At 53.7% G+C, this 19,615-nt stretch overlaps 7 protein-coding genes across 7 annotated transcripts; 3 read left to right on the top strand and 4 right to left on the bottom strand.

Annotated features, from left to right (window-relative positions):
• Positions 1 to 664: 664 nt before the first annotated feature.
• On the bottom strand, positions 665 to 2,273 carry CAOG_01960 (translation initiation factor SUI1). The gene is made up of 7 exons (XM_004364771.2): positions 2,206 to 2,273; positions 2,048 to 2,067; positions 1,775 to 1,868; positions 1,476 to 1,655; positions 1,203 to 1,292; positions 965 to 1,104; positions 665 to 822 (listed from the first exon to the last, which is right to left on the bottom strand). The coding sequence occupies exons 1-7, from the start codon at positions 2,234 to 2,236 to the stop codon at positions 775 to 777; spliced, it is 603 nt and encodes a 200-aa protein (XP_004364828.1). The 5' UTR covers positions 2,237 to 2,273; the 3' UTR covers positions 665 to 774.
• A 414-nt stretch (positions 2,274 to 2,687) lies between these two features.
• CAOG_08563 (hypothetical protein) lies at positions 2,688 to 6,190 on the bottom strand (the record flags this gene model as incomplete). The annotated part of the gene is made up of 5 exons (XM_011271843.1): positions 2,688 to 3,662; positions 3,769 to 4,781; positions 5,184 to 5,492; positions 5,594 to 5,675; positions 5,966 to 6,190. 5 exons carry the CDS (start codon positions 6,188 to 6,190, stop codon positions 2,688 to 2,690), a joined length of 2,604 nt encoding a protein of 867 aa, XP_011270145.1.
• An 844-nt stretch (positions 6,191 to 7,034) lies between these two features.
• CAOG_01959 (ANKRD12 protein) lies at positions 7,035 to 10,590 on the top strand. Its single transcript, XM_004364770.2, has 5 exons — positions 7,035 to 7,180; positions 7,426 to 7,610; positions 7,823 to 9,649; positions 9,775 to 10,113; positions 10,220 to 10,590. The coding sequence occupies exons 1-5, from the start codon at positions 7,042 to 7,044 to the stop codon at positions 10,409 to 10,411; spliced, it is 2,682 nt and encodes an 893-aa protein (XP_004364827.1). The 5' UTR covers positions 7,035 to 7,041; the 3' UTR covers positions 10,412 to 10,590.
• On the bottom strand, positions 10,498 to 11,514 carry CAOG_01958 (hypothetical protein). The gene is made up of 4 exons (XM_004364769.2): positions 11,481 to 11,514; positions 11,323 to 11,362; positions 11,007 to 11,197; positions 10,498 to 10,827 (listed from the first exon to the last, which is right to left on the bottom strand). The coding sequence occupies exons 1-4, from the start codon at positions 11,482 to 11,484 to the stop codon at positions 10,631 to 10,633; spliced, it is 432 nt and encodes a 143-aa protein (XP_004364826.2). The 5' UTR covers positions 11,485 to 11,514; the 3' UTR covers positions 10,498 to 10,630.
• A 324-nt stretch (positions 11,515 to 11,838) lies between these two features.
• CAOG_01957 (periodic tryptophan protein) lies at positions 11,839 to 14,846 on the top strand. The gene is made up of 9 exons (XM_004364768.2): positions 11,839 to 12,012; positions 12,320 to 12,477; positions 12,585 to 12,670; positions 12,764 to 12,977; positions 13,071 to 13,195; positions 13,357 to 13,692; positions 13,776 to 13,991; positions 14,091 to 14,246; positions 14,369 to 14,846. Exons 1-9 carry the CDS (start codon positions 11,891 to 11,893, stop codon positions 14,705 to 14,707), a joined length of 1,752 nt encoding a protein of 583 aa, XP_004364825.1. The 5' UTR covers positions 11,839 to 11,890; the 3' UTR covers positions 14,708 to 14,846.
• Positions 14,847 to 14,927: 81 nt separating this feature from the next.
• On the bottom strand, positions 14,928 to 16,701 carry CAOG_01956 (Ergic3 protein). The gene is made up of 4 exons (XM_004364767.2): positions 16,594 to 16,701; positions 15,720 to 16,383; positions 15,427 to 15,506; positions 14,928 to 15,315 (listed from the first exon to the last, which is right to left on the bottom strand). The coding sequence occupies exons 1-4, from the start codon at positions 16,688 to 16,690 to the stop codon at positions 14,978 to 14,980; spliced, it is 1,179 nt and encodes a 392-aa protein (XP_004364824.1). The 5' UTR covers positions 16,691 to 16,701; the 3' UTR covers positions 14,928 to 14,977.
• A 244-nt stretch (positions 16,702 to 16,945) lies between these two features.
• CAOG_01955 (small GTP-binding protein) lies at positions 16,946 to 19,391 on the top strand. Its single transcript, XM_004364766.2, has 3 exons — positions 16,946 to 17,345; positions 17,527 to 17,637; positions 17,708 to 19,391. The coding sequence occupies exons 1-3, from the start codon at positions 16,962 to 16,964 to the stop codon at positions 19,301 to 19,303; spliced, it is 2,091 nt and encodes a 696-aa protein (XP_004364823.2). The 5' UTR covers positions 16,946 to 16,961; the 3' UTR covers positions 19,304 to 19,391.
• The last annotated feature ends 224 nt before the right edge of the window (positions 19,392 to 19,615 follow it).

Here is a 19,615-nt window from a genome sequence, read left to right as displayed (position 1 = left end):
CTATCATTGTTCTGATTTTATTCTGCTTTATTCTGATTGTCATTCTGACTTATTCCGAGTATTACGGTTGTGATTTCTGATTCTTCTGGTTCTCAGAGGCTTGGACGAGTTCCTGCGAATGCTGTACAAGGCGCTGCTTGTCTCTGTCGCTGCCAACTGCGTCTTTGTCCTATGCGTCATCTTCTTTGCTTCAACCAACCATGCCCTCGTCCTCAGCACGCAGGCAGGCACTTGCCTGACCATGATTCTGGTCGCTCAGTGCGTCCCGTCATTACACGAGGTGAGCAACAGCACCGATTTTTGCCGTCAACCAGTTTCGCTTTGTCCATGTTAGGACAGCCTTTCTTCACTTTGGTGGTGGTGCGGAGTCCATTTGTTGGAGATTCTAACGCTGAGAGGGCTTGCTTGCTTGCTCTTGCGCAGAACTCTGTGCATTTCCGGCTTTATATTTCCGTTCTGGTCACCAACTCGATCGGGTTGGTCATGCACCTGTGGCAGCAACTCTTCCAACGAGCAGAGGCTGCGGCGTCAGCGACACATTCAAAGCAGCAGCCAGAATTGACCGCCTGTAATAAATCCGCTTTGACTCCTCCCGTTCCGGCGACCGCAAGCACCGCAACCACCGAGTCGAGCGTATCAGACGAGGCGAGCAAGAAGCAAGATTGAGGATGCACACAACTGTTAACTTTCTTTTCAAAACAAAACAACAAAGGCAACTTTGTAATTGACAACAAATCACACAAAGTACAAACAAAACAACACGATCGCTCAACTTTAGGCGGACGCCTTCTTCTCTTCAAATTCGATGGCGTCCTCTGAAATCTGCAAGCACAGAAGAGAACACGTAGGGTGCCCAAAGTCAGTCGAGAGCCCTTGAAGAGACAATGCATTGTCCTCCCATAGACCCAATTTCAAAACGACAATGTTGGCAATGCTCAAAGATGATATCGAATGAGCCGCTTACCTCAGGGAACTGTTCTGGCAAATAGTCCATCAAATCGTCAACGCAATCGCCTTGAATGACAATGAGATCTTCGCCGGAAACAGCCGAGCCGCACGCAAAGCGACCAGCAAAGAGCTTTGCAGCCTTCTTGAGATCGATGCCTGCAACACGTATTGATGAAGCGGTGGTTGCCGAAGGTGAGTCTTTGGCGGGGGTTGGATGATGCAACAAAATGAACAATTCTCGACGCTTCGCTTACCATATTGTGCCAATCCTTCCACGCTGGTTGTGAACTTGCGCTTGTTGCGGTTTTCGAGAGTGATGGTGACTTGCTTGATTGCTTCCTTAGCTGCGAGCGTAGAAACATAAGGGCGATGAGTTGCAGATTCAGTCGGCTCTCAGCTCTGGCGGCTTCCTTGCCCACCACCACCAGCTGATCTCTCTTACGCCGCCCGCACCCACACTGCATCAATATCAACGGTGCAACGAACTCAAAAGGAACACACGAGATCACCAGGGTTTAGCGACTCACACTTCTTCTTCTTCTCCTTCTTGGGCTTCTTGGGCTTTTCCTCGCCTTCTGCTGGGGCAGCCGCCTCGCCAGTCGCAGGGGCTTGTTCGCCTGATGCACTGGCAGATGTGGATGCACCGTCCGCACCTTCAGGAGCCGCGGCATTGTCCAACTTCAGATCGTCGAGCTTTTGAGCAACGACTACCAAAGCAGCATCAGATTGAGCGTTGAGCGCGGCCTGGCCACTCCAGGCTTCATCCACACACAACAACAGCAACAACAAGATTCTCTGCTCAACGAGGCTGGCGAGCTTGCTTTACTTCGGACGTTCGACCAGTACTTTTCATACATGGCTTCGTCGAGCGCTTTGAGCTTGGCCTTGCACTCCTCGGGCGTTGGGCCGACATGGCAGAACTACCACACAAAAGGGCACACCAACGGGCAACGCATATGTGAGCGAACACAGGACGGGGGGGACTACTTTGGGGGCTTCAATGCGTTTCTCAGCCATGCGGCGTGAAAGCAGCGGGGAGGCGATCTGGCGCAGGCAACGGGGCGACTTGTGATGATTGCTGGACGAGGTTTCTGCTTACCTCGTACGGCAGTGTGCAGACTGAAGCGCAAGAAGGTGAAAGGGAAAGAGGAGGAAACGAGACGAAAATGGTAAGAGCACGCGAGGAGAGATTAAATGGGTTAGAACAAGGGACGGTAATAGCAAAATTCACAAAGCAGAGCAAGAAAAGGGTAGTACCAGGGCAATATTGCACAGTGACCAACGTCATTGGTTTTGAAGTGAGAAGACTGAGCGTTTTGTGAGCTTCTTGGATAGGACTGACTTTCTCTTCCCATGCATAAAGCATGCAATTGGATGACATCAAGGCAAAGAATGAAAATAGCTTCAGGTATTGTCAGGCGGAAGCACCGCGAGCACTCAACAGAAAATCAACCACGCTACAGGAGCAACCACGACACAAGCCGCAATGGACTTTTTCGGTTGCTGAGTTGGATTTGGGATACCGCTAGCTGTTCTACTAGTATCTACGAGAGGCGTATGCTACGAGTCTGCGAAAAGGACAAATCGAAGAATGACAGAGAGCAGAATCAACTACAGCAGAATGCCAGATCGTCATGCAGCATGCGGATGGGTGGGCCGTTTGAATGAGGATGAAACGCTATTTTGAGGTAGGTACTTGAAACAATACACGTTGAACAAAGCACAAGGAGAGAGGGGGGTTACACCGGAGCCGGAGGAATTGACACATCTCCGTCTGCAAGCGCAACAATCTTCTGAACCTCTGTCAAAGTTGCGGTGCGTCTCGCGAGGAGTGAACGGAGCTGATATTGATCTCGCAGGAAGCGACGCAGACGCGGAGTACGAGTCGCAGTGTCTTCAGAGTCGTCCAGACGTACCCACTGCTTCAGGACTTGTGTGCCACCGATCTCTAGAGACACAACCAGCAAGCCTAGACCGAGAAAGTCGGCTTGCGGAGTGGCGACCCTCTCACTGCGCGCAATGTTGTAAAAGTGGCCTGGCCACTGGCTCCACGAGTTGGCCTCGACATGTCCGAGCCACGGTTGGAGCTCCTGAGCAGCTGCAACCGTCACCGGCGCTGCCAAGAGTGCTGCCTGCACATGCTCGCGTGTCACAGCTGGAAGGAAGCAAGAAAGCCCAAAATCGACCAACGTGATTGAGTGAGGTGGTAACTTGACGGCGCCTTTGGGCGGCGGCTCGAGGGCGCCTTTGGGCGGTGAGGCGGGTGGAGTCAGTGGTAATTTCGTCTCGGTGACGAGCAGGTTTCCACGATGAATGTCGCCGTGCACCACACCTTGCGCATGAATCCAGCGAAGAGTGTCGCAAACTTGCGACGCAATGCTGGCCGCATACGGTTGGTGCTGCTGCCAGTCAACACTATGGCCAGGAATGAGGCCCGTGACCAACGCCAGGCCAGGGGTTCCGCCGAGAGTGACAGTGCAGAACGATAGCAGCTCGGGAATGCCATGTGCAGCAGCCTGCATTCGGTCACGGTTGAGAAGGGCTAGCGCCATCCCCTCTCGCGCCAGCTGTTCTGTGAGCGCCTTGCGATTTGCGGCTGCAACCTTGACCACCACGTTGGTGAATTCCTCGCTCGAGTTCAGGCGGAGCTTGCCGGTGAACATGAAATCGCGATGAAAGACCTGGGCATCGAGCAGAGGTTGCGGGCCGGTCGTCTGCACAAGGTCGAAGAACAAGAGCCAAAAGCGAAAAGTGAAGACAAAAGAGTTGCCCAAGATGCACATGATGCGGATGATACATCCAAACCAGACGAGACGTTACCAAATTGAGAACAATGGAGTCGGTCGCGACGACATTCCCTCCACTTGCACCAGCGAGCGCGCCACCGCCGGCTGCATTGTCTGGCTGGCCTGGAGCTGCGGCGCCTGGATTTGCGGCGCGTGGCGTAAAACCAAAGTTGCAATCCCAAGAACGAGGGTCACTGCTGTCTGATGGTGCATTATTCGCAACAGAGGCGTTGTACGCGAGGATAGCTTGCCACACCACAAAAAGAACCGCTCGTGCTGGTTCCGGTGTTGTGGCAAACGTGACCTTGGGTGCAATGAGCTTGCCACCCAGCTTTAAATCAACGCGAGCGACAGAGACGTAGTCAACGCCGCACCAAACGAGGCCGTAGAGAAAGGCTGGCCAGGATGCCACCTGGCGCGCGTTGAAGTTCTTCTCACTACCTGTTAAATGATAGTGGACCAGATAACTGCCGACTTGCAAACGAGCAGCTTGAACATCGGTCGACCCCTTCTTGACTTCGACAAACACACGACTGTCAATCAGGAGTTCGGACAGTCGAACCGAGCCAAATTGTCGAGAAGTGCCTAAACGGGTCGGCGCTGTCGGGGGAACAAATGGCAATGTGACACCCGACGCTACTGTTGAAGTACTCGTGCGGGAAGCAGGTCGACTGCGATCAACTGCCCAAGTGGACGAAAATACATCAGGTGCAGATAACGTGCTATTGTGAGCGTGAAAGTTGAGTTTCGCGCCAACCTGTTCGCAGACGGCCTGGCAGTAGTCGGCAACGGCCCAATGCATGCTCGTTTCGCGAAAAGTCGAGTTCACAGTCGACTGGTTCATAGTCGACGAGTTCACAGTCGACTGGTTCATAGTCGACGAGTTAACGAGATTCCTGACTTTGTCCAACTCTTGCTCAAGTGCTGCAAGGTTGCTCAGGTGTGGCAGTTGAAATCGATTGAGATCGGTCTGCAAGTCATCGTTGCAAAACTGCGTGACAAAACGCTGTACGAAGGAAGCGTTGGTGCTCGATCCGATCTCAGACACTACCAAATATCGTGCCGTTCACACTGAGTTTCAGCCAAGATTGCATATCAAGGAAGGAGGAGGAGGAGGAGGAGGAGGAGGAGGAGGAGGAGGAGGAGGAGGAGGAGGAGAGAGAGAGAGAGAGAGAGAGAGAGAGAGAGAGAGAGAGAGAGAGAGAGAGAGAGAGAGAGAGAGAGAGAGAGAGAGAGAGAGAGAGAGAGAGAGAGAGAGAGAGAGAGAGAGAGAGAGAGAGAGAGAGACAGAGAGAGAGAGAGAGAGAGAGAGAGAGAGAGAGAGAGAGAGAGAGAGAGAGAGAGACAGAGAGAGAGAGAGAGAGAGAGAGAGAGAGAGAGAGAGAGAGAGAGAGAAAAAGAGAGAGAGAGAGAGAGAGCCTGAGCGCAAGCAGCGAATGCGAAACTTACAAAAGGTAACGTCTTTGACAAAATCCCGTTGCTCGTTTGTCTGACGCAGCTCATCCAGCTCCTGATCTTTCTCAGACAGCTGCCGATCTTTCAGATCTTTCTCAGACAGCCGCAGATCTTTCTCAAGCAGTAGCTGCTGATCTTTAGCCCGTAGCTCCTGATCTTTAGCCCGTAGCTCCTGCTCTTTAGCCAGTAGCTGCTGATCTTTTGCCCGTAGCTCCTGCTCTTTAGCCCGTAGCTCCTGCTCTTTAGCCAGTAGCTGCTGATCGTTCTCACGCAAGAGCTGCCAAACAGCCACCTTCCCGTTGGCTGAAAACGCATCCAACACAAAGCTCGTCAGAAACGGGCACTCATTCGCACGCACAGATTATGAAAGCAGCCACCAGAAAGCTGCACCGCGTTCAACTCACCGTCAAGCTGGGAAAGTACAGCGCCAAGCAACTCTTGAGGGTTCGTGGATGGTCCAGCGTGAGTTTGTACCGCGTTATGGGTCTACAAGCAAAAAAGTTTGAATTGCATTAGCCTTCTCGATTTGTGCGTGCGTATGTGTGCGGCGGGCGGAAGAGGGCGGAAGGCGGCAGAAATTGCCGAGACAGGACAACCAAAGCCAAACTACAACCCTAACACGCGGCCTGCTGACCGTACATTGTGTCTATGGAGGCAGCATGCGCGCATGTCTCCATAGACACAGCATGCGCGGGTGTGCCCAAGACTGCCTGGAAGCGCCGACCAGCAACCAAGCGCGGGAAAAAAAAAAAAAAAAAACGAAAAAAAAATATTACCTGTGCTGTTGTTGTCATCAATGTGACTGCTGGTGATGCCGAGTGAGTCCATGTCGCAGTTGCTAGTGATGCCGAGTCAGTCGTTAGCGTAGTTGCTGGTGGTGTCAGAAGAGAGGCGGCGGCGGCGGCGCCGCCGGCGGCTTCCACGCGTACACGCTTGGTTGTCACGGCGCCGTTGCCGTCATTTTCATTGGGGCGCTTTGGAGGCTGATCGGGTGCCGACATGAAAAAGAAAAGGCGAAAAGAAAGAAGCAAAAAGAAAAAGCGACAAGAAAAAGCAAAAGAAAAAGCAAAAGAAGAAGACGACGAAGAAAAAAGAAAAAAGAAAAAAAGAAACACGACTGCACTTTTGCATACGCTCTCATCAGATGCAAGTAGAACGACAACCAACATTCACCTAGCAGTCCTTGAACTTAGTGAAATGATGATTACCATCCAGGTAACGCAGTCCATGAGGCTCAAAAACCGCGCAAAGTTCCAGCACGACTTGTTGCGTGCCATTTGGCGTGCAAACCTGCGTTGATGTGCGTTGCATCTGCGTTCGCCCTCAAATCGTTCATCCGCATTGATAGAATAAACGAGAATCAATGAGTCTTTTTCAACTTTGCTTGTACAACTATACATGTACAGGCGATTGGTCGTCTCGATGAACCGATTGAAACTTTCAAAGCCCTCGCTCGTCGCGTTTGCAAACTGGCGCCACCGGCTGTTGATCACCCTTTCAGGCTGGATTGCCCAGTGGTGAAGTGACTGTTGCACAAACCCATGCTCTGTACCGTTGGAGCTATGACGTTCTCACCCAGAACAAAGACAGGGAATCCTTGACAGCAAGTGCCATCGGCCAGCTCCAATGCATCTTCAGCGGGGTTTCACTTATGCTGAGCACTTGGTTTTACGAAATCCAGCTCCAGCAGAGAAGAGGTGAATTCGCTCAAATCTACCTTGAACTGAGCTGCTCGATCGACAACGTTTGCAACGCCGGTACGCTCCCACTTTTGCCTTGCGTTCAATACCTCAATCTTTAGCCTTTTCGATTCCCTGTTTATTCACTCTTCAATCCATTTGATCGTGCCAAAATGTCATTGCGGAAACTGGCGTCGGCGCTCCAGCAGCCAGAGTATCTCTCGTCGCCCAGCACCCCTTCCGCGCATCCTCCCAAAGCGTCAAGCACAAGCGCTGTCGCACACACACCCAGCCACGCTCAAATCCCCTCTGGTACAGTTCGTCTCGTTCCTTTATTCAAACAATGAAACAGAACCCTTTCCAAAGAAAAGAAGGGGGAAAAAAAAAAAAAAAAAAAAAAGACCAGAAAAAAGGCGCGAAAATCACATTTCCCGCCAAAAACCAACCCTCATTTTTGAAACTCTGCTTGGCTCGTTTCGAGGCCTCTGTTTTGCGATATCACTCACTAAACACACCAATGTCCACCTTGTACCATCTCCCTTGTCTCCCTTTTGTAGGCGGTCCTGCGTCTCCCGCGACACCGCAGACGCGAAGCCTAGGCGGGATTGGCGGTTCTGGGCATTTTGTCATGCTCACCCCTCCCAACACGCGAGGGTCGTCGACCAGCTCTCCCGTCCACCACAAGCAACACGCTGCATTACTCCAATCGCCAGACCGTCGTGCAACGCGCGAGATTGATGAGGTAACAGCCAAATGTCGCATGTTTAGGTCTCCCTCCTGTTTTTGAATCTTTGGCGCTTTTTTTTTTTCGGCCTCTTCCCCATACGTTTCGACCAGAAGGTCTGATTTTACAAAGCCAGACTATCCCATATAGCTCGATGCAATTTCGATGCAAATTTGATCACCTCCGAGCCTTACCACCTGTTTGTCCTTGTTCTGTGCTTGTTTTGGTAGCCAAACCGAAAGCGAAGGCTCGACTTTAAGCAGACAGAGGCCGCTCACGAGTCAGAACAAGATGCTCCCGAAAGCGCCGACGAGGATCAAGCATCAGACAGTGCAGATGAAGCGACCAGCAACCCTATCTCGACGACTCAAAAGCAATCATCGCGTCGGCGTTCGGCTCCGTCTTCCCCTGTCAAACCGATCGCAACCAAGCCGACGGCTGCTGCGGCGGCTGCTGCTCCTGCTTCGAGCGTGGCTGCAGCAGCTGGCGGTCCTACGCTGACAGAGCGTCAGCTCATCGCCTTGCAGAAAAAGCAAGAGCGCGAGGCAGCCCGGCGGCCGACGCAGAGCATGGACAAGATTAACGGCCGAAACGAACGCGGCGAGACGCCGTTGCATGTTGCAGCCATCAGAAACAATGTCAACGCTGCGAAACGTCTCATCCAGCAGGGCGCCGTCATCAATGCGACCGACAACGCCGGCTGGACCCCGCTGCACGAAGCCTGCAACCACGGACGCATCGCCATCGTGCGGTTGCTGCTCGAGCACCACGCCGACGCCACAGCCCCTGGATTGAATAACGACACACCGCTGCACGACGCTGCCATGAATAACCACATTCAGGTTGCTGCCGCGCTCATGCAGTATGGCGCCAGCGCGTATGCCGTGAACGCCAACGGCGCGACTCCCGTTGATGTTGCGGCCACGCCCGAAATGAAGCGTCTCTTGCAAGGTATTGCCATTCCGGAAGTGCTGCAAGAGGCCGATGCCTCAACGGAGGACGAGAGTCAGGCCGAGAGCAAGGACGACAGCCAGGCCGAGAGCAAAGTCGCGCGGAAGGCCGAGCGCAGGGGTGACAGCAAGGTTGAGGACGACAAGCAACCGCAACCGCAGCGCAAGCCTGCCAAGCAACAGGATGCGCAGGCCAGCCGCCAGGCCGAGCCTTCAGAAAGCGACGCCCCATCAGAACCGCAGGAAACCAAGGCCAAACCAGAAGCCAGGCGCCCTGCGCCCACCAGAGCACCCAAAGCAGCGACAAAGCCTGCGGCCGCCACCAGCACTACCGGTCGCAAAGGCTCCACCCGTGTGCTGTCAACGGATGCCATGAATGCAGAATCCGAGGTCAAGAATTCTGATAGCGATGCCTCCACTTCTACCGCTGATGCTCCAATGCAAGTTGATCGTGTCGAATCTGCATTTTCTGCCGTGATTCCTTTCGCCGAGGACAGCTCGCAAGACGGCGTGGACGTGGGTCGCAGCAGTCGAGGCACTTCTCCTGAGCCGACCCAAGCATCCAACGCGTTCTATAATCAGCCGTCCCCCGTCTCCTGCGACCCCGTGAGTGACGATGCATATTCAACCGTGACCGCTCCTGCACTCCCATCCACCTCGCGCCTGGTTTTGCGGGGACGTCGTTCGACCACTGCTGCTGCGTCCCGAGCAGGTCGCGGCAGGAGCCAAACCGAGACGTCAATGCACGCCGATGCGATGAACGTCTACATGCCTGCTTCGCCACCGCCCTCGTCGCCTCCCAGCCAGACAGGAGAGCACGAGATTTGTGAGCCTGCTGCCCGTCCGACGATTGAAAGTGGCTTGATTTCCGCCGTCGCTCGTTCGCACGTGTCCACTGCTGCTGCCACCAACGTGCCGGCTCGTCCCAAGCGTTTGGCATCCGCTGCGGAAATCGGATGGATGACGCCGACGGACCCGCAGTCGCGCAAGGAACGATTCCTCAATGTAGACTTTGGCATGGGTAAGAAGCCATCGACGCCTCCTCCCAACTACCTCGGCTTCAAGACCGTGACGCATGCCTATGAGGTGCCGTTGGCGGATCCCGTGGTAAGACCTTCATTTGTTTGAAGACACTTGCTGGTTGAATTGTCACCCAAAAATTTGAAAGCAGATGCTGGTTGAATTGGCACCCAAAAGAGACTCACGTGCCGATTTGTCTGTGTTCTTCTCAGTTACACGCTGCCCTTCGTGCCAAAGAAGCTGCGATTGCTTTGCGGGAGATGGCTGGAAAGGCCACACAATCCTGCCGGACCACCTCTTCAGCGCTGCCCACCTTTTTGAGCGTGCCTGCTTGGCTATCCTCAATCCCGTCGACGGACAGTGCTCTGTTCATGCAGCAAGAGGTTGAGCGTCGCGATTCCAAGATCCGCCAAAACTTTGAGCGCGAACGTTTGGTCTTGGCTGCCGAGAATCGCGTCATCGAGGCGTTTTCAACCTTGGCCGGTTGCAAGAATCAGACTGCGCTGAGTCAAACCTTGCACCGCCTGGCTTCCGATTTTGAGCGGACCAAGGTTGGTGTGATTGTTGCGCATTGTGCTTGGGTGTTCGGACAGTTGTGGAAAGGAGAAACTGACCTGAACAATGCCGTTCGATTGAAACGTGTTTGATCGCAAACAGCAAGAACTTCTTTCGAGACATCGTCTGGAAAATGACGTCGTGTATGCACTTCAACGGACTGCTTGGAGCGAGAAGTGCACGAGTCACGAAATGCGCCTCCGACTGCGCGAGTGTGTGCCAGAAGTTCAAGTCTCTGACTTTTCGCTCGACCACATTTTCCAGCAAGCTGCTCAAGCTCCTCAAGTCGTGTAGACCAAAGCAACAAAAAACCCACATGGTCTTCTTGTCTCCCCGGCATCCAACGAGGGAAAAAGAATCGCCGCAATCTTGTTCTTGTGCCGGGTTTTATTTTTTATATTTTATCGTCTCGTGCGTAGTCCGAGTATGGGTTGAAAACTCCATGCAAACAATTAAAAGCAGTATCTATTGGGTTTTTGGCAATTGCATTCCAAGCCAAGTTAAAAAAAAAAATCATTGCAGCATGAGCTCGTCGTAGAACTGGGTCCTGACCGCGTCCAAAAACACACTTCGGTAATCGTCCAACAGCGCTTGGGCCGCCTTGTCGGCAAACACCAGCTTGATCTCATACGCGTGGTTGGAGACGTCGTCGCATATGTACGGGAACTCCAGGGTGCCTGTGGCTGCGGAGCTCGCTCCAGCGGGTGTGACTGAGACACACCAAACAAGACAAGGGTTGCCCCGTCGCAGATCAAAACCAATCAGATCATCACCATCATCGTTATGATCATCGTGGGACCATCCTCGCTGCTTCCGTGCGCAGCGCTCATCGTAAAATCTGCAATAGTAGCTGCAAGTATCGAGCTGTGGTTCTCCGTGCATGCATTACCTTCGACCTTGACCTTGGCTGCAAACTCGTAGCCAGCGCGCTTCTTGCCACGCGGGAAGACAATGTTTGCCTCACCCTCGACGGTGGTCACACTGGCGACGCGGATCTTGACCCGCTCGTCCTCGTGCTTGAGCGCCGCGAGGACTGCCTTGAGCCGGGCAGTCGCCCACGCGCTGACGTCGCGCTCTTCCCTGCACACATGCCCAGCAAAAGCACCACAACGTCAAGAATCGTGTCGTAAATCACACACCATTGCATCATCGGGGGCTGGGACGCAAGTCGTTCTGTTCAGGTTGCGTTGAGCTTTTGCGTTTACCATGTTCCGTTCGAGTTCCACGCCGAGGCTGCTTTGCCACCTGTACGTCGTGCCGTAGCATCATTCGTGGAAAAGTGAGGGGGAAAGGGTAAAAGAAATCAGTGTCCGTTGTACGCAAAATTTGTCGTCGAATTCAGCACCAAAAAGCAAAACTCAACTCATTGGAGAAAGGATGAAAACTGAGACTGAGCAACAAAACAAGACTGAAATGAATTGTTAGGGCGAAGGAGGCGCTGCATGTCGGGTACAAACGCGGGGGGTGCGCAAGTTGAATCGAACGAAGCTTGACAAAGCGCTAGAGCATTGTAGTGAAGGGAGGGCCAGGGGGGCAGGGGAGGGTGGAAGCGAGAGAGAGAGAGAGAGAGAGGGTTCTTAGATTGTACATTGCAACTCTGAGACACCCTCGATTCTCAGAAACTCGACTGTCCTGACCCTGTTACTCTTTTTCTAGCGTACTTTGCTATTCCTATGCTTTTGACTCTGTGTTTCCTTCAACGCTCAATGAATGGTTTCACTCTTTTTTTTTTTTTTTTTTTTGTTTTTTTTTCTCGTTCCTCTTCCTTTCACAATGTCAATGCTTTCGTGTGTTGCGTGGGTGCCGCGCGGTGCCGCCCTCGCCAAGCCCGAGCGCGTCGAGCTCGAAGAAGAGGAGCTCAAGCAGCTCATTGAAGACGCGTCGTCCGAGCTCAAGTACGAGAACTGACTGAGGCGGGGAGGGCAAAGAGTGGAAGGAGAGGAAAGCACATGTTGCTTCCACATGGGACCATGGAGATGGGTCGAGAACTGCGTCGGGCTCAAAAAGTCAAACACTGGGCAGACGAGTGCAGGAGAGCGAGTCTGATTGTACTCTGAAAGCCCGCGCTGGACGGAGCAACGCAGGCGAGGGGGGGGGAGAGGAAAGGGACGAGAGAGAGCGAAAATGGCTCGGACGACCATTACACTCGCTTCAAAGTCAGCCATGGACACTCATCGGAGCACTTGCTGATGATGATAACAGGGAGCACAACGAGTCCAAGGACGAGCACAGGCGCAAGGCACAGGAGGCCGCCGCGAGCATTCTGGGAACCAAGTCAACCGCTTCCAAGGACACTGGCATTGAGGACGAGCTCGCCGAGTTCAATCTCGACACGTATGATGACGACGATGAGGAAGATGGTAAAACAGGAGCAAGATCACAAGCTAGTGAGCTGGAGATGGAGGCTGCTGGCGGGGAAATCACTCACACTGGATATTCTTGCTCCACACTCGATTTTGTTTTGCAGGCGTCGCCATGAACGGCGTGGCTGGATTCAATGGCCTTGCTTATTATTCATCCAACTCGCAGGATCCTTACATTACCCTCAAGAACGTAAGTATACTGTTGGCCCTTTCCCCTTCGATTTCAATTCACGTCGGAACACTTCAAATTCGCTCACGCGACTCGTTTTGGATCCGAGTGCAGTTCGAGGACGACGAGGAGATTGAGGACTTTACCATCAAGCCGACAGACAATCTGATCGTTGTTGGTCAGACCGAAGACGACTACTCTCGCCTGGAAATCTACGTTTACGAGGAAGATGTCGACAACCTTTATATTCACCATGACATGATTCTTTCGGCCTTCCCTCTCTGCACCGAGTGGCTGAACTATGATTCCGGCGCTGAAGGAGAGACGGGTAACGAACGAGTCGTCTGAGGATGTTGCTTTTGCTCTGTACATCACGTTTTGTGTCTGACAATGCCTTTTGCGTTTTGTGTATCCCTCGCAGGCAACTTTATCGCCATCGGCAACATGAGCCCCGACATTGAAATCTGGGATTTGGACGTCGTGGATGCGGTCGCTCCAGTGTGCGTGCTCGCCGGCAACAAGAAGAAGGCTTCCAGCAAAAAGAAGGTGAGGGTGGCACATTTTGGTCAAAGGTCTGTGTATGTGTGTGTGTGTGTGTGTGTGTGTGTGTGTGTGTGTGTGTGTGTGTGTGTGTGTGTGTGTGTGTGTGTGTGTGTGTGCTGGGCCCTCCATTCTTCACTCAACACTTGCAACTCTCCCCTTGATAGAAAACATCCGACGCTACTGCCGGTCATTCTGACGCAGTGATGGGCCTCTCGTGGAACCGACCAAACCGAAACCTGCTTGCCAGCTCGTCTGCTGACGCGACCGTCAAGCTGTGGGATTTGCAAAACCTCCAGTGCCTCCAAACTTACATTCACCACAGCAACAAGGTCCAGGTCTGCAGCTGGAACCCTGTCAATGTGACTTATTTGCTGACCGGCTCGTACGATCGCACCGCCTCCGTTTTCGACACACGTGCACCAGACTCTGTCATTCGGTGGAACCTCCCCGCTGACGTTGAGAGTGGTGTTTGGAACCCCCTGGCTCCCGAGTATTTCTTTGTGAGTTTTACACACGAGGGTTTGCGGTGCTTTTGGTTTGTGTTGAGTTGGCATGTTGCTCATTTTGCCCTCCAAAATTGCAGATGAGTTGCGAGAATGGTGACGTTGTCTGCTGCGACACTCGCATGCCCGCAGGTCCCGCATACACCATCAGTGCTTCGGACAAGCCAGTCACGTCGCTCACCATGAGCCCCGCTGTTCCCGGAATGCTCGTGACTGCCTCGGCCGATCGCCACATTAAAGTGTGGGATGTGATGGGCGACAAGCCTCAGTTTGTCTATTCCAAAGAATTCCAAGCAGTATGTCACCCCCCAAATGATGTTGTCCACGCCAACGTTTCCATGCTGGAAAATGAATTTGCCCTTTTGCTGACCAAATTACTTTTGCTCTTTCCCCAGGGTCCGATTTACGCCGCCGGCTTCTCCCCCAACTCGCCGTGCACAATCGCCTTTGGCGGTGGCAAGGGCATGCTCAAGCTTTGGAATCTTCTTGAGAGCTCTGCTGTTCGTCGGCAATTCCACGCTCGCTGCAACATTGCTGCCGAGAACTTTTCGGTACAAAGCAAAACGACTCGGTGTCCATTGTCGGCCTGGCAGGCGTTCTTGCAGCAGTTGCTAACTTTGATTTCCTTGTTCTGCGCTTGTTTTTTTTTTCCCTTTCTTCTTTGGGTTCTCAGAACGTTGCGACGGAGGAAGTCGAGTCGGATGCGGACGATATGGAGGAAATTGAGCACGCCATGGACAGCGACAGTGACGAGGAGGCTATTGTGCGCGACGCCCAGGCCCAGTCCTTCCCGAAGAAGACCAAAAAGACAAAGTCCGCTAGCACTCCTCGTGTTGGCACCAGTGCAACCAGCACGGCTGCCGCAGTGCGCGCATCGATGAACTCTAGCAGCAGCGCGTCTACTAGCAAACCTGCAAGCAAACCCGCAGCAGCAGCAGCACCTGCGGCCGCAGCAGCTTCTCCATCTGCAAAGTCAAAGAAACCCCGTGCCAACAAGCTTGCCAAGAAGTAAAGAATTCTGCACTGTGTTGGCCATGTCATCTTATTGAGTGTGTGTTTCGTTCCCCCTTCTGTTCGTGTATCAAGACAAGTATCTTTTGGTTATTTCCACGACTCGAGACATGAGCACAAAAACAAACAAACAAACAAACAAAAAAAAAAAAAAAAAAAAAAAAAAAAAAAAAAAAAAAAAAAAAAAAAAAAAAAAAAAAAAAACAACAAGAACCAAAAAACTCGAACTTTCTCTTTTTAACTTTAATTTCTAACAACGAACACACAAAAGTTATGTCTGTTTGCCCAGTTCCATCTTCTTCTTGATGCTTCGGTATGAGTGGTAAATGGTCGCGTCGACGAGGCCAGCCACCGTAAATACACCACCAACGATGGCGCAGACGCCAGTCAAGAAGTGCATGAACGACTTTCGGCGCTCTGTGATTTTCACGAGCATCGGGGATGGCTCGTACATGAAGAAGACACCCGGCAGACCGTTCTCGCCAGCGGCGTGGTTGATCATTTTGACATGCGAGGTGGCGGAAAACTGGCTCGTCTGCTCGGTTTCTCCATTCAGCTTGACGTACTCTGTGGGCACGACCTTGATAAAGTATTGGAACATTGCAGATCCTGCGAGCAAGGGTTGAGCAAAACAGGAGCAACAAGAAACTCGTCAGCAACAAATCCCCAAAACCAAACTCAAAGAATGAAGGACCAACAGGTCTTCACAGCCTTGCGTACCGGGAGTGTTTTCTGGCGGCACTTTGGAAACGGCGTCCAAGGGGTTGACTTGGCCGGGGTACTCGGTTCCGAACGAGAGCCTGTGCAAAAGGAAAAACAAACAAACAAAAAAAAAAAAAAAAAAAAACAAAAACAAAACAAACAAACAAACAAACAAACAAACTCGCAATCGATGAGAGAGACCAGAGACGACAAGACAAACCCGTATCCCACCACCCACCCATCTGCACCAGCACCGTCTTCAACCAAACCTTTACAACACCAACAAAATAAGAAACGAATAGAAAGCTCACAGGTGAATGGTATGGGTCATGTCGAACGTCGTCGTCTTGAACTGCTGCAGATCGTGGACGTGGACGTGCTGGTGCTGGGACGATTTCCCTGGGGCAAAGTGAAAGTTGCCCGCGACCTTGTTGACGTACATGAATCCTTGGACCTTGCAGCCCTCGTTGGCAATGGATCGCATGCGTTCCGAGAAGCCCTCTTGGCGGCACTGCTCAATGCTGTCCGGATCCATCATTCCCCAGCCCTTCTCGCGGTAGGCGGCCTGGACCTCCTCGCACGAGTTGCAGCAGGGCCGCTTCTCGGTCTGCGCACCATAGCAGTCGCCGCACTTGCTGTTGTCGAGGTCGCGTCGCTCGGCCGCGTCGCTCGGTGGCTGCTGGCCCAGCGCCTCGACGGGGGTTGGCTCGCGGACGACCTCGCCCGACGCAGACAGGCGCGTCTTGACCAGCGTGTGGAGCACGTCCAGCTGGTGCTCGCCAGCCACATCCATCACGTCGATCGACATGTACGCGCAGGGCAGCCGCGGGAACGTCACGTTAATGTTAATCCGGAGCTTCTGCTCGCCAGCGCGCGTCGTGTCGACGAGCAGTTCGTGGTGCGTCTCGGTCGTGAGAAAGTAGTTGAGCTCGGAGACGAACAGCGCGGCCATGATCAGCGCGCAGACGATCGACACTGCAGCAAAAAAAAAAAAAAAACAGCAAAAAAAAAAAAAATGCAAGGAGGCAAGGAAAAGCAAGGACGGGAAGAGGGAAATTAGTGAGATTCGCGTATGACAAGCACTTGCTACTCGTTTGAATTGCGCTACGAAATGTTCACTAGTGTGTCGCTCGCTTTCTCAGACCTCCTCCTGTTCTTCTCCCCCACGCGCGCCAAATGCCTCACCGATCGCGCCGCCGTACGTCTTGATGCGCACATCCTCCGTGGTCTTTGCATACGCGTCGAGCTGTTTGAGTCGCCCGAGCACCGACTTTGACAGCATTGTTGTGAATGAAAACAGACTGAGCATTTATGTCAATGTGTATGTATTGAAAACACAACGAGTTGGAATCACATCCATTGTCATTTCACTTCACTCACTCATCTGTTCATCACTCCACTCAAACCCGACATATAAAACAATGCCTGCTTGGCTCAGACTGACGCTGAGCAGCAGCCACCAATGCGGGTTGACTGCTGCTCTGCCCCGCCGCTCAGCCCAGCTTCCGATCGCCCCGCAGACCCTCCCAGCAGGTGCATCCCACAGCTTGAGCATGTGCCCGGCGTTGGTGCGGTGGCTGCACGTGTCGCCCAGCGCTCGGCGCCAGCTCCAGGCACCGCCAAGAACAGACCGGCCTCGCCGCCGCGCCGTCGCTCCGTCGCCACCCAACCCAGGGCACCGAGCATCCGGAGACGCTCTCAAGCAGATCCCCATGGGCGGCGGCGCGGGTGGACCGGCCTCGGGCTCGCTCACTGGCGGCTCCATGTACACGGCCGAGCAGCACGCAGAGTATCTCCGTGCAAAGTACCGCCGCGGCGTGCGTGCGCAGCGCGGCAATGTTGTGCCGCATGTGCTGATGCGTCCATCGGCGGGCGGTCCGATGCTGGTCGTCGAGGAAGACGGCACGGCCGAAGCCACGTTGAGCGACGTCCGACGTGTAAGTGTTGATCAAAATCTCAGACGCGGGGCCGCGTTTGGGGTGCATCTGAGCATTTAAGCCAAGCAGAGTGCTCTTTTGGGGGCCAAATCGAAATCCAGCTCATGCTTGTTTCGGGATTTGTGCATTTTCCCCTCGTTTCATCTTCCTCAATCTCATACACACACACACACACACACAGGCTGATGCTCGCGAACGAGAAGTGCAGCAGAGCGCATTGGCGGCGGATGCAATGATGGAGGTTGATGAAACAACGCTGGCCTTTCGCAAGAAGCTGTACATTCAGCAAAAGGTGAGTTGCGCGCTTCGTGGCTTCTGATCGAAACTAAAACCCCACCTTTCTTCTCGTTTGAAACTTGCAGAGACGATCCTTCATTGACTTTACACGCTCTGAAGTGACTGGCGGACATGGCGGCGATGGCGCCATCTCATTCTTGCGTACGATCACGACAGACGAAGGCGGCCCAGACGGCGGCAACGGTGGTGGTGGCGGCAACGTTGTGTTCATGGCTTCAGACAAGTATTCTTCGCTGGCGCATGTGCCGCGTAAAATCGCGGGGCGTGCTGGTGGCAACGGACAGGGCGATCAGCGGTTTGGCGCCACTGGAGACGATTTAATTGTGCACGTCCCACCAGGCACGGTCATTTCCGTGGAGACGCAGCCCTTTGCCTCACTTCCTGCGCAGCTCGCCGCTGCCGCCAAGTTTGAAAGCCAAGCCACCCGTGTTGCTGCAGGCAGCGCACGCTCGACGCTTTCCGCCAACCTTCGGGTGCTCGCTGACCTGGCCAACTTTGGCGACAAGTACGTTGCAGCGGTTGGCGGGCTAGGCGGCTTTGGCAATCGCCACTTTCGAACGCCGACAGAGCAGGCTCCTGAAATTGCCACGTCCGGCACCGCCGGTTCCTCAGCACTCGTGGTGCTCGAGCTCAAGACCATCGCCGATGTTGGGCTCGTCGGGTGGCCGAACGCCGGCAAATCTACTTTTTTGGGAGCCGTGTCCAATGCGCACCCCGAGGTAGCCCCGTATCCGTTCACAACCCTCAATCCGTTTGTGGGTGTCGTGGACTTTGACGATCACCACCGTATGACGGTGGCTGACATTCCCGGCCTTGTGGAAGGCGCGCATGCCAATCGTGGTCTTGGCCACTCATTCCTTCGTCACGTCGAGCGCAGCAAAGTTCTACTCTATATTATTGACACTGCCGCGCAGGACGGGCGAGATCCGTTGCAAGATCTCATTGCTCTGCAGCGCGAGCTCGAGCTCTTCCGCGTCGGATTGAGCAACGGGCGGTCGCGGCAGACGCAACGGGAGCAGCAAGCACAACAGCAAGCACAGCAGCAGCAACCACAGGCACAGCAGCAGCCGCAGTCACAACAACAACAATCTTCACCTCTGGCTCCCCGCGTCTTGATCGTGGCCAACAAGATGGACTTGCCAAGTGCCGCGGCGCACTACCCCGCGCTCCAGGCGTATGCCGACGAGCATGGCCTTCCATTGATTCCAATGTCGGCACAATCCAGCCTCGAATCGGTTCGGGAAGTGACACACACGCTGAGAAGCATGGTTGAGGCGGCAACGCGCGAGGACGAGCAGCAAGAGGCGTTGGACGCAGTCGCCGTTGCCCGGATTCGAGAACAGGAGCAGGTGCAGCGTGAGCGTGAACAGCGTCGGCCTTGGCTGCGTCGAAAGCGGGAGCAGCAGGAAGCCCTCGGAATGGGGTCTGCAGCCTCGCCACTTCCCAGTCCGGCGTTCATCCCAGCAGTGAAGGTACTCCCGAATCCGGATGTCGACGCGCAGACACTAGAGTTTATGCAGTCCATCGGCCTGGCCGAAGGTGGGAACAGCGAGGCGCGCACTGGGCGCAACAGTCGCAAGCGTCGACAAGAGCAAAAGCAGCTGAGCGCTGCGCTCGCGTCGGGCCCTCGCCAGCTCACCCGCAATTCTGTTGTCGACTAGTAGGCAGTGGCCTAAGGCCTTGCGTGATGCCAACGTGCTCTGTTTGGAGAATGAAGTTGCTTTTTTTAAACAAAACATATTGAAGACATGGTTTTCGAAAATAATCCAAAAACAAGCTCAGTTGATATCAGATTTCATCAACAGTCATAGTATACATTCATACGGTATTGGGCCTCGACGAATGCGCGCCAAAGCCGAATCTGTCATCTCTGTCGAAACCTTTACCTGGGCCGTTTCGCTTGCGGGCGACGTTACTGACGAACAACTCGCCGAATGCAGTACACTCTTCTCCAATCACTATGGAGTCTGGGG

This window comes from Capsaspora owczarzaki (genome assembly GCF_000151315.2).
Source record: "Capsaspora owczarzaki ATCC 30864 unplaced genomic scaffold supercont2.2, whole genome shotgun sequence".
Taxonomy (NCBI): domain Eukaryota; class Filasterea; order Ministeriida; family Capsasporidae; genus Capsaspora; species Capsaspora owczarzaki.
The sequence above is the reverse complement of the archived record's forward strand: the minus strand, read 5'-3'. Positions and strand labels throughout refer to the sequence as shown.